This window comes from Tursiops truncatus, chromosome 20 (assembly GCF_011762595.2).
Source record: "Tursiops truncatus isolate mTurTru1 chromosome 20, mTurTru1.mat.Y, whole genome shotgun sequence".
Taxonomy (NCBI): domain Eukaryota; kingdom Metazoa; phylum Chordata; class Mammalia; order Artiodactyla; family Delphinidae; genus Tursiops; species Tursiops truncatus.
In genome coordinates this window covers 29540562-29553913 of record NC_047053.1, presented here as the reverse complement: position 1 = coordinate 29553913, position 13352 = coordinate 29540562, and the positions used below count along the sequence as shown (strand labels likewise).

The 13352-nt window shown below is 36.8% G+C and overlaps 1 protein-coding gene across 8 annotated transcripts in view; it reads right to left on the bottom strand.

Moving 5' to 3' along the window:
- VMP1 (vacuole membrane protein 1) overlaps positions 1-13352 on the bottom strand; it is a 130103-nt gene that overhangs the window by 70650 nt on the left and 46101 nt on the right. For all 8 annotated transcript variants that reach the window (XM_073797576.1, XM_073797577.1, XM_019945293.3 and 5 more), the window contains one exon: positions 2812-2979. In XM_073797576.1, coding sequence (XP_073653677.1) covers positions 2812-2979 — 168 coding nt within the window. The remainder of the gene's footprint in view (positions 1-2811; positions 2980-13352) is intronic.

Here is a 13352-nt window from a genome sequence, read left to right as displayed (position 1 = left end):
GCAGCATGTATAAGAACTTCATTCCTTTTTATGGCTGAACAGTATTCTATTATGTGTATATAATACTCTTTGTTTATCCATTTATCTGTTAAGAGACACTTGGATTGTTTCCACCTTTCTGATAATGTGAATAATGTTGCTGAACAATGAACTACAAGTTTCTGTACATATTAGAGTCCCAGTTTTCAGTTCTTTTGGGTATTTACGTAGGAATGGAATTAGAGGAGGATCACATAGTAAATGTACATTTACATTTTTGAGAAACCACCAAACTCTTTTCCACAGCAACTAAATCACTTTACATTCCCACCAGCAATCTATGAGGGCTCCAATTTCTCCACATCTTCACCAACACTTGTTATTTTTCGTTTTCTAAAAAAATAATAGCCATCCTAATCTGTGTGAAGAGGTATTTCCTTCTGGTTTGGATTTGCATTTCCCCAATGACTAATGATATTGAGAATCTTTCTGTGCACTTATTGGCCATTTGTATGTCTTCCTTGGAGAAATGTTTATTCAAATCCTTTGCCCATTTTTTAATTGGGTTGTTTGTCTTTTTGTTGTTGAGTTGTGTAGTTCTTTAAACATATTGAATATTAAACCCTTATCTGACATATGACTTTTAAACATTTTCTCCCTTTTTGTGGGTTGTCTTTTAACTCTCTTGATAGTGTGTCCTTTGATGTACAAGAAGTTTTATTTTAGCTAAGTTCAATTTATCTATTTTTTTCTTTTGTTGCCTCTGCTTTCGATGTCTTATTTAAGAACCACTGCCAAATCACCAGGCAGATTTGTTTCTATATTTTCTTCTAAGTGTCTTATAGTTTTAACTCTTAAGTTTAGGTCTTTGATGAATTTTGAGTTAATTTTTACATATGGTGTAAGATAAGGATCCAACCTCTCTCTTTTGTATGTGGATATTCAGTTTTCCCAGCATCCTTTGATGAAAGGACTCTTTGTAAATGGTGAAAACAAAAGGAACGAATTTAAGCAGAACTTGATATGTGCTACCTTTTTTACATAACAAAAGACAGTTTCAAAGAAGGGAATATGAAGAACAAACAAACATTCAGACAATCAGTATTTATTGGTATTCTTTTTTTTTTTCCGGTATGCGGGCCTCTCACTGTTGTGGCCTCTCCCGTTGAGGAGCACAGGCTCCGGATGTGCAGGCTCAGCGGCCATGGCTCACGGGCCCAGCCGCTCCGCGGCATGTGGGATCTTCCTGGACCGGGGCACGAACCCGTGTCCCCTGCATCGGCGGGCGGACTCTCAACCACTGCGTCACCAGGGAAGCCCTATTGGTATTCTTGAACTATGAGCAAAGCCTAATGCTGATTGCTGTGAGTAATAAATTTAAGGTACAGTCTGAATTTTTTGAGGAGCTTAAAATTTATTTGGGGAAGTAAGCCACTACACCAGCCAATTTAACTAATTTGAGGCATGCATGGAGCCAGGCCAAATGAGTGCTTCAGACAATATGCACTTTGGAAGAAGCAGTTATCACTGCCAGCTGGGATGAAAAATTTTCTTTGTTGGCATTAGTGTTAATCTAGCCACATAAATCATTTTTGAAAGAACAAAAGAACAACAGAAAATTGAAGGCTATATACATACTCCTTTTCTAGCATGTTCTGAGTATCTAGTTATCTTATTAATAGCTTTTCATCAAAAGACAAATGTGTAAAGCAGAAACTAACACACCATTGTAAAGCAGAAACTAACACACCATTGTAAAGCAATTATACTCCAATAAAGATGTTAAAAAAAAAAAGACTAATGTGGTAAAATTTATAATATATATGCAACTAGTATAATGAATTTGTTTCCAGTATTTATAAAAGAGTAACAGGAAATATGACAATTTTTCCTGTCTTTCATATTCAACAAATTCAATATATGGCATTTCCCTTTTAATTCTTTTAAAACACGACATAAACGCTTGAATGTGTTTGAAAACTCTGCCTCTTCTGTGGGCATTCTATTCACGTTCATTTTAATTAAGAGTTTTAAGTGATGTGTTCCACATTTTTCATTTTATAAGAAACTGTTAGGGGAAAAAAAGTTACAGGGAACATAAAACTTAGTGATTCCAAATGATGAATTAAAAAATAATTCAAATGGTAATAGAAAGTCTTTAGCAAATGAACTATTCCTCAATGATATACATGTGAATGAATTTAAGCATATAAAAAATGCTTTGTGTGGATATGCAGATTAAAATACATCTACCATTGATCATGTAGTCCAAAATTTCCCAAAATATATTAAGCCATAAAAAGAATAATTGGAACTTCTGAAAGTAAGGTCACCATATAGTCTGATACCTCCAATACAGTAAAGCTTAGTTTATTAAGAAATGTCTGAACTTACTTTAGCATTATAACAACTCAGAAAATGAAATGAGTCTTCTAAGAATAAACACAGAGTATTTAAATCTAGGAGAGAGACATATAATACTTACCTAATTTGGACTGATATATAACCATTTGCTATGTGTTTATCAAGTTTTATAAACGTTAGTAAAACTTTACAAAGTAGTATAGTTGCACCATCTATACTCCTTTTCCCTGCTATTGTCTACTTGGTATCAATGCTTCCTGGTACCTAAGGTTTCCTGCCTTCCTTCTGAATGTTATTCATGAACAGGAGAAGCTCTAAAGGTTTCTTTTACATGGAAGCTAGGTAGCTGGTAACTTTATGAATTAATTATCTACTGACTTGGTATATGTCTGGCTTCAATTTCAATGAGGTACAAAGAATCAAGACAGTGAGGTTAATTTTGAACAAATATGAAAACGGACATCTTACCCACATGCAGGCCTCAATCCTAACTTTTGAGATGATGCTCCATAAAGAAATGGTTCCTTCAGTGCCCTCTTCATCTGGACAAATAATCTGATCAGGATAGGGTGGTTCAGGGAAATTAACTGAATTGCATTCATAAGCAGCTAATGTAACTGAAGCTATATGTGGACCCTACAAAAAAATATGAGAAATCTCTGATGAGAAATATTAAAGAGAAAGCAATTATTAATAGACATGCGATTTTAATGGTACCTTAATCACTCTATATTAATAGAAAAATGTTAGCTTTTAAAGAACAAGAATCTACCTAATATTTCAAGATGCAACTGATAATTTCAAAAAATAATCCTTTCCAGAATCTCTTTGGTTTGCTTTCTTAAAAACCAATTTCAAATTTACTCAGGTATAATTTACATATAGTAAGAGCCATTTTTTTAGGTCAGTAGTTCAATAAGCTTTGACAATTATATTCAGTCGTATAACCATAACCTATCAAGATAAAGGTACAGAACAGTCCCGTCATTGCAGAAAGTTCCCTTGTGTCCTTTTGTAGTCAATCTCCTTCCCCCAACACCAGACCCTGGAAACCATATGATTTCTGTCTTGATTCTTATTTTATTTATCCACATATCTCATTTGTAAGAATGCCATCCCCTGTGATAAAAACCTCCTGTGCCCCTATTCCTTTAGGCATAATTTGAGAATACTATATTTTGTCCTTACTTAAAAAACAGTTGATGCAGACATAGAAAACAAACTTACGGTTACCAAAGGGGACAGTGGGGGTGGGGGTGGGAAATTAGGAGTTTGGGATTAGCAGATACACACTACTACATATAAAATCGGTAACCAAGGACCTACTGTATTGCACAGGAAGCTCTACTAAGTATCTTGCAATGACCTAAAATGGAAGAGAATCTGAAAAACTATATATATATATATATATACACACACACACACACACACACACACACATATAACTGAATCACTTTGCTATACACTTGAAACTAACACATTGTAAATTAACTATACTTCAAAAAAAAAAATTGATGAAGTAATTACATCACTTATCTTTCCCACTGACATCCCAAAACAAAAATAAAACTGTGGAATCAGTATCAGTTAGTTTTTCTTTTAAATTAATTTTCTCTATGGAAGCTTTTGGGCTACTTTGTACCTTTATTTAGAAATATTACAAATTAATAATAATCATATAGATTAAAATGAATTAACATTTAGATGTGTGATAAAGGTTTAAACACAGTGGTTTCCAAATTAACATGTATGCCATGACGAGGTGTCTGCATAAGAATCAACTATGGACTTTGTTAAAAATATAAATTTCAGGGTCCCCTAAGCATAAGTTGATTCAATAGGTGGACATGGGAACCTGTATGTTTTATTTTATTTTTATTATTTTTTAAGATTCAGTTTTTTTTTTTAAGATTTATTTATCATTTGTTTTATTTTAGGCTGCATCGAGTCTTAGTTGTGGCATGCAGGATCTTCGTTGAGGCATGCGGGATCTTTCAGGATCTTTCGTTGTGGCACGCAGGCTTCTCTCTAGTTGTGGCGCACAGGCTTTCAGGGTGCCTGGGCTCTGTAGTTGTGGCACACGGGCTCCAGAGCATGTGGCCTCTGTAGTTTGCGGGCACGCAGGCTCTCTAGTTGAGGCATGTAAGCTTTAGTAGTTGTGGTGTGCGGACTTAGTTGCCCTGAGGCATGTGGAATCCCAGTTCCCCGACCAGGAATCAAACCTGCACCTCTGCATTTTAAGGCAGATTCTTTACCACTGGACCATCAGGGAATTCCCAACCTGTATGTTTTATGTATTTATTTATTTTAACTAATTGATTTTTTAAAAAATTTATTTATTTTTATTTTTGGTTGCGTTGGGTCTTTGTTGCTGAGTGCAGGCTTTCTCTAGTAGCAGCGAGCAGGGGCTACTCTTGGTTGCAGAGTGCGGGCTTCTCATTGAGGTGGCTTGTCTTGTTGCGGAGCATGGGCTCTAGGTGCGCCGGCTTCAGCAGTTGCGGCACGTGGGCTTGCAGGCTCTAGAGCACAGGCTCAGTAGTTGTGGCACATGGGCTTAGTTGCTTTGCACCATGTGGGATCTTCCCGGACCAGGGCTCGAACTCGTGTCCCCTGCATTGGCAGACAGATTCTTAACCACTGTACCACCAGGGAAGTCCCCCAACCTGTATGTTTTAAACAAGCTCCTTTAGAGTTTCAAATAGGTTAGGTTCTAATAGGCTATTAGGTGTCAGAAAATAAGCGAACTCAGACAAGTCACTTAACCTTTCTGGACCTCAAGCTACTGTTCTGCAAGGCAAAAGAATTAGATTCATCCTATGTTTTTATCTAGCTCCAAAATTCAAAAACCCCTAACATAATCAAGATGTCAATAAAATCTATTACTAATTTCCAAAGTTCTCATGAAGTGTAAGCTTTAGAAGTTGGATATTCTTAACATGTTACTGTAACACACATATAAAGTACTAGGCTTAGAACAGTGCTGGGCATATAATAAGCCCTCAAAAAGTATTAGCCATTAGCTGTTATGAACAAAAGTGCTGTATTTGTAGAATAAAATTATATACACACACATACATATGTATGTATATATAGATACACATACAGTAAGTGATCTTTGGATATAAGAAAGCCTTTTTATTTATTTATTTATTTTTTGCGGTACGCGGGCCTCCCACTGTTGTGGCCTCTCCTATTGAGGAGCACAGGCTCCGGATGCGCAGGCTCAGCGGCCATGGCTCACGGGCCTAGCCGCTCCGCGGCATGTGGGATCTTCCCAGACTGGGGCACGAACCCGTGTCCCCTGCATCGGCAGGAGGACTCTCAACCACTGTGCCACCAGGGAAGCCCATAAGAAAGTCTTTTTAAACCACATGGTGAAAGAATTTGTGGCTCAAAGACAAAGTGCATAAGATGTAGTGATGGAAATAAAACATGAAAGAACTCCTACTGCTATCTAGATAAAAGGTGACATTAAACAAATTTTTCTGTTGCATGTTAATACGAAAAAGAAAGACATTCATAAATCTAAGCTACATTTCTCCCTCAATACAGTTGCATTTTGTGTTCAAATAAAAATCTAAAAAATGAAATCCTACACTTAGCACTGACTCAATTAACTATAAGGTTTTCTTCTGGACCAAAAAAAAAAAAATTATGTGAATTTTTAGTCTGTTCATCTTTTTCTTGAATTTTAATTCACAGAAATCAATAAATAGTGATAATAAGTTTAAAAAATGATTATAGAATCTCTCAAAAAGGAACTTTTATTGAAAAGTTGTGATTAACCATGAAATCTACAACTGTTTCTTTGAATATTATGTGCACAAAAGAGATTTCAGGTAAAGAAAAAAGAATTATTTTGTGATCCTACACACACACACAAACCCAAGTTTAAAGTCTCTAGAATTCAGAGTAACTAAATAATTAGTGAAAAATTTCTCACTGTACACTTACTTATAGCTAACATCAGATGCAATTTAAAAAAGGTGGGGGGGGGACTTCCCTGGCAGCCCAGTGGTAAAGAATCCGCCTTCAAATGCAGGGGATATGGGTTCGATCCCTGGTCAGGGAACTAAGATCCCACATGCTGCGGGGCAACTAAGCCCACACACCACAACTACTGAGCTTGTGTGCCTCAATGAGAGAGCCCACCTGCCGCAAAATTACAGCGCCCATGTGCTCTGAAGCCTGCACGCCACAACTACAGAGCCTACGTGCCCTGGAGCCTGTGTGCCACAACTAGAGAGAAGTCCACATGCTGCAACGAAAGATCCCGCGTGCCTCAATGAAGATCCTGCGTGCCACAACTAAGACCCATCACAGCCAAAAAAAGTAAAGAAAATAAATATTTTTTAAAAACCCCTGTAACTTCCACATTTACTGTTTGAAAACACAAAAGAGAAATGTGATACTACTAGGCAAAACAAAAGAAATTGAAGAGTCTGTCCATGACATCCCTACAACTGTCCTCTAGAAATGAACTCTAGGTGAAAAAAAATTGAACCATCCTGGACACTAAAATTATAAGATTTCTGGGATTATATAGGAAGGAAAAACCTACATTTCTATTCCAGAAACAAGAATAAAATATGCACCCCAACAGATTAAACAGGTTATCCAACAAGATAAAAGACTGATTCATAGTTTTAATTTTAAATGTTCTAAAAAGGGAAATTTTCAGCAATCTGATGAGAATATTTTCCCTAAAGAAAAGATGGTTCACACAGTGAAACTGATATATACTTTCCATAACCACACTAATAGGTCATGATTACTCAGCCTTAGAGGCAGATGTGGTGGTTCCCAGACAAAATGAACATGAATAACTCAGCTTCTTGTCCTTTGTTCATTCTCAAGAGCCCATTTAACCTGTACCTTGACATTTTAGTTTAGACTGTGTTAACTGATAGAAAACCTCACAAGTTCTTTTCAACATTATAGGTTAATGGTTCCTAAATATAACAGACTTAACTAAGATAAATATTAGTTTACATGAAAAATCCAAACACAAAAACTAAAAAACAATCATTTTGATTAAGAGAATTTTAAAAGTTACACATATTCAAACTACCTTTTAAGTCTGTTTCCTAAAACCTACAATTCCTACTACAATGTATCAAATATGAAAGAATCACATTTAAACCATACTAAATGAAGAGATGAGGGATAAAGACAAACAGCTACAGTATAAGCAGCAAAGTCTACCTGGAAAGATCCACTATAAGACATAAAAATAACACAACGTACTGAGCAGGACATTCCAGCTCTCATGGGAGTATGCAAGTATTGATATATATGAGCTAGAGATTCTGGCCTGTAGCTGAGGGTTTTCTGCCTCATATCATGAAGCAACTGGTAGAGACGTACACTCCTACACTAAACAACTGGAAAACTAAACAGAATACGTGGAACAATTTTTTTCAGACACTGTACCACAGGCAGTATAATACTTCTGACTGCTGAGAGAAGGGATACAAATGAGGAAGCCTTGTGATGACTCTGGCTTTCCACTTGTAGACACATTCTGCGTCTGCAGTAAAATCCATAGTCCAAAGACAAAGACCCTAAGCAAAGCATGGTGGTCTTGCTGCACTGAGAAGAAAATCTGAGTTCAGGGGGGCTAAGTGGTTGAAATCTGTGGCGCAGAATACTAGTGAAGAGAAAGCTATGCAGAGAAAGGACTCTACACGTGTGCATGGGGGTCCCCTTGAGACTCTGGCACACAAAGCTCCACTGCATGCTATGATGAGATTTCATAAGGCCAGGCAAAGTACAATTAGTGAGAAAAGAACCATAGAGGGTTGTAAGCTGAACAATTCCTAGACTTCACACAGGGCTGGGAAACACTTGAACTTCATCTAGCTAGAGTGGAGAGACTCAACATTCAGGGAAGACCTTGGAAAGAGCCTACAGTAAAAGCTACTCTAGACAGACCATAATAGGGTTTTTAAAAAAGCCTTAAATAGATCAAGTTGATCCACTGGTACTGCCCCCAAAACAAAAAATTGACACTCTGTAAAAGAAGGTAACAAAATCCATACAATCAACAACTTAATACCACATTCCAGCATCCAATAAGGAATAACTATATATGATGTGAAGCAGTTTGGAAAATACGACACATAACCTGGAGAAACATTAATCAATAGAAACAGACCCAGAAATGTCAGAGATTATGGAATTAGCAGACAAGGACTTAAAAACAGTGAATATAAATATGTTCAAAGATTTAAAGCAACAATTGCCAAACTTCAGCCCAGGGGCCAAATTTAGCCCACCACCAGTTTTACAAATAAAGTTTCAAAGAATGCAGCCATGTATATTTATTTACGTATCATCTCTGTCTAATTCTGTGCTGTAATGGCAAAACTGAGTAGCTCTGACAGAGACTCTATGGCCTATGAAGTCTAAAACACTTATTATATGGCCCTTTACAGAAATGGTTTGCTGATCCCTGATTTAAAGGAAAAGAGAAACACAATGAGGGAAGAAATATAAAGTATAAGAAGAAAACAAAATGGGCTTCCCTGGTGGTGCAGTGGTTAAGAATCCACCTGCCAATGCAAGGGACACAGGTTCGAGCCCTGGTCCGGGAAGATCTCACATGCCGCGGAGCAACTAGGCCCATGTGCCACAACTGCTGAGTGTGCACTCTAGAGCCCGTGAGCCACAACTACTGAAGCCCATGTGCCTAGAGCTCATGCTCTGCGACAGGAGAGGCCACCGCAGTGAGAAGCCTGTGCACCACAAGAAAGAGTGGCCCCTGCTTGTCACAACTAGAGAAAGCCCATGCGCAGCAACGAAGACCCAAAGCAGCCAAAAATAAAATAAATAAATTTAAAATAAAAAAAAAAGAACAGCAGATGTAGAGGGTGTATTGGATTCAGTCCACTGAATAAACCTAGTTTAAAAATATATATATATATATAAAGTATAAAAAAAACCAAATGGAACTTACAGAGCTGAAAATATAATATACGAATAGGAAAATTCATTGGATAATCAACAGATTAGATGCGACAGAAGAAAATATTAGAGAACTTGAAGACAAGGCAATAGAAAGTATTTGAACTAAAGGACACAGAGAGTAAAGGCTATGGAAGAAATGAACCTCAGTAACCTGTGGAATAATACCAAACAGTCTAATATACATGTAACTGGAACCCCAGAAAGAGAGGGTGAAGTGTGTGTGTGCGCACACACACACATTGGGGAAGGGATGGCCAAGTATTTTCAAGATTTGATGAAAAATATCAATCCATCAACTCATAGATTTAAGAAATTCAACAAACCTAAGTCAAGATCAACATAAAGAAAATAAAACACATAATCAAATTGCTGAGAATCAAATTCTATAATTCAGCAATATCAAGAAAGTCTTAAAAGCAATCCGAGGCGATAAAAACACATTGCAGGCATACCTCACTTTAACGCACTTTGCAGACATTGTGATTTTTACAAATTAAAGGTTTTGGCAATCCTGCGTCAAGCAAGTCTATTGGCACCATTTTTCCAACAGCATTATTATTTTTTTTTTTTGCGGTACGCGGGCCTCTCACTGTTGTGGCCTCTCCCGTTGTGGAGCACAGGCTCCGGACGCGCAGGCTCAGCGGCCATGGCTCACGGGCCCAGCCGCTCCGCGGCATGTGGGATCTTCCCGAACTGGGGCACGAACCCGTGTCCCCTGCATCGGCAGGCGGACTCTCAACCACTGCGCCACCAGGGAAGCCCCCAACAGCATTATTTTTAAATTAAGGTACATATATTGTTTTTTTAGACACTTAATAGAGTACATTATATTGTAAACATAACTTTTAGATGCACTGGGAAACCAAAAAATTCGTGTGACTTGCTATATATCACCATATTCGTTTTATTGCAGTGGTCTAGAACCAAACCCACAATATTTCCAAGTTATGACTGAGTCATCTACAGGGAAATACAGATAGGACTTCTCATCAGAAACAGACCAAAAGACAATAGAATTACTTCTCTAAAGTGCTGAAAGGAAAAAACAAAATCTGTGAATCTAGAATTCAGGGAAAATATATTTCAAAAATAAAGATGAAATAATAACATTTTCAGACATACAAAAGCCAAAAGAATTTGTTCCAGGAGATAAATGTTAAAGGAAGTTCTCAGATAGAAGAAAAGTGATACCAGATGGAAACTGAGTGAAGAGCACTGGAAACAGAGAACACCTTTTTTCCTCATTTTAAAATCTCTTAAAAAAAGAACTAGTTGCTTAAAGCAAAAGCTATGACATATGTAGAAGTAAAATACATGACAACAACAGCATAAAGTATGGGAGGGAGAAAATGGAGTATAATACTGTAATGTGGTTACATTATATATACCAAAAAAAAAAGTTCAATTCAAAAGAAGGCAGGAAAAGAATAAAAAATAGGTGGGACCAACAGTTTGATGATAGACTTAAACCCAACCATACTGACAACGACATTAATTGCAAATGGGCCAAACATACAAATGAAAAGGCAGAGAGTGTCACACTGCATTAAAGAGCAAGACCTCAGTACATGCTGTCCATAAAAAGCCCATTTTAAATATCCAGATCCAAAAGTAAAGGTAAAGGGATGAAAAAAGTTAAACCATGTAAACATAATAATACAAAGAAAGAGTATTCTACATTAATACCAGATTAAGTAGATTTCAGGAGAGGGTATATTACTAGAGATGAAAAAGGACATTTCATAATGATAAAAGGGCTAATTCTCAGGAAGACAGAATAATCCTAAATGTGCAGGTACCTAATAACAGAATGTCAAAATACACAAAGCAAAAACTAATAGAACTAAAAAGAGAAATAAACAAATCCACAATTAGAGTTGAAATTTCAACACACTTCTCTTTTTAGTTGATAGAATAAATAGACTGAAAACCAGTATGGATATAGAACACTTGAACAATATGGAACACTACACCCAAAAATAGCCAAATACATATTCTTTTCAAGTATACACGAAATCCAGTCACCAAGATAGACCATATACTGTGGTATAAAATGAATCTCAGCACATTGAAAAGAATGTGCCATGTGGCAAGGTAAGTAAAGATCAATACAAGGAGTACTTCTTAAGGAAAAGTAGCAAATGATAGTCCTCAAAGGTTAATTTTTCTATTTAAGGACAGTGTCCTTTAATCTATATAGTGGTAATCAAAGGAAGTTAAACAGCTATGTACAGCCCAGGTTGTTATTCCCCAGCACAGGCAGCTCTATGAATTTCCTAGTTACCAACCAGGTCATAAGTAACATTCACTAACTCCCCCTGAGAGTTCCTAATTACTGCCAATGGAAGTTCCCTTTAATGATACGAAGGTCAAATTTTATGACTGTGATGAAAAGTTACACTCTCATCAGTGACAGGTTTTCAGGGTCCTTTTTTGGGGTGGGTGGGTACTTCAGGATACTCATGCTAAGTGAAGTCAACTCAACAAGATAGTTCAGCTATTTGTGACATATCAAACATCTGGTTTTGCTTCAGTTCAAAGCCTCATATATCTTAGTCTCATGAGCTGCATTACACTATATTTTCCAAAGTTTTGATAATGGAATAATTTTGCTTTGTCCAGGATAAAAGATGTAGTGCTTGGCCAGGCAAGAAGATGGCTGGGTGAGAGCAAAACCACAGTTAGATCAGGGGGTAGGATTTCTAATAAGAGCAGATATAGGTATTTGTGGAAAGAGTATTTTAACTTAAGACATTCTTTTAAGATAAATTTTAAAAGTTACACTTCTACAATTTACATTCATTCACGAATAGTAAATATCCTACTAGCTCTTTCAAATTAAGAGAAATTTAGAATTAAAAAAAATTATCCTAGAGGTAAAATTATCATTCCTGAAATTATAACACACAAAAATATCCTAATCCAGTAGAGAAGAGCAATTCTAAGTAGTGCCCTGATAATAACGTAGTACCTATGTAAGCCCTGAGAAAGCAGTCCTGGTGCCACAAATACAAATTAGGATCTTTGTAAGAAAGGTGTGAGACAGTCACATCTTAAAACCTGAAAAAAAATCATATCAGTAAATGACAAACTAGTCTATGTATTGCTGCTTCATTTAAGGAAAAGTGTTTTCTGGATTTTTAACTTTATTGTTCAGTTCATTTGGGGGCCCTTTCTTCCAGAGACATTTTTTAAAAAGTGAAAACCTAAAATGATCATATTAGTTAATTATAAGCCTAATTTAGCCAAGCCTTTTTACCAACCAAGATGCAGAATATGATGTCACATTAAGAGCGCAGTATGTGTATGTATGAGGGTTTTTTTTGGCAGCGCCCAGCAGCATGTGGGATCTTAGTTCCCTGACCAGGGATCGAACCTGTGTCCCCTGCATTGGAAGTGCAGAGTCTTAACCACTGGACCGCCAGGGAAGTCCCTGTATGAGGTTTTTAAGGAAGATGAGCAGACAGACAGACAGACATTCTTCCACTGTAGGCAGCTCCCTCAGAACTGATAAAACATTCCTAAAGACTGGAGTTGTTTGCACATCTGTAATGTCAGTTCATAGCCTAATTCATCATCCACACACAGAAGTCAACTGAGATCCCAAAGGCAAAATTCCCAATTAGTTTTGTCTGGAAAGTTTAGGACAAAGGTAATAAAATCAAGAATCCTCTGCTGATTCACTGGGAAAACATTTGTTTGCCACACTCCTTCACTGAGGAACAAAAGGAGTCAGTGGTTAGTCTGGAATGTGATTCATTAGTAATATCTGGGTGATAAATAAATGAAAGGAGATGACAGATGGTTGTGTGTATGACTTGCAAAACCTTTGTTTTCTTTAAGTCCAACTTTTAGGGGAGTTTAGAAATGCTTTTACAAACAGGAATTGTACTCTTCAAATTCTTTTAATCATTGCTTTTCTCATCGCAGTCAGAAAACAACTTACCTAAGGTTATGGTATACAAGAAAAAATTCTAGAAGGCTAGAGCATAAAACTGTTGATTCCAAATGGGCACTGAGAAGTTTAACTAGTGTTTATA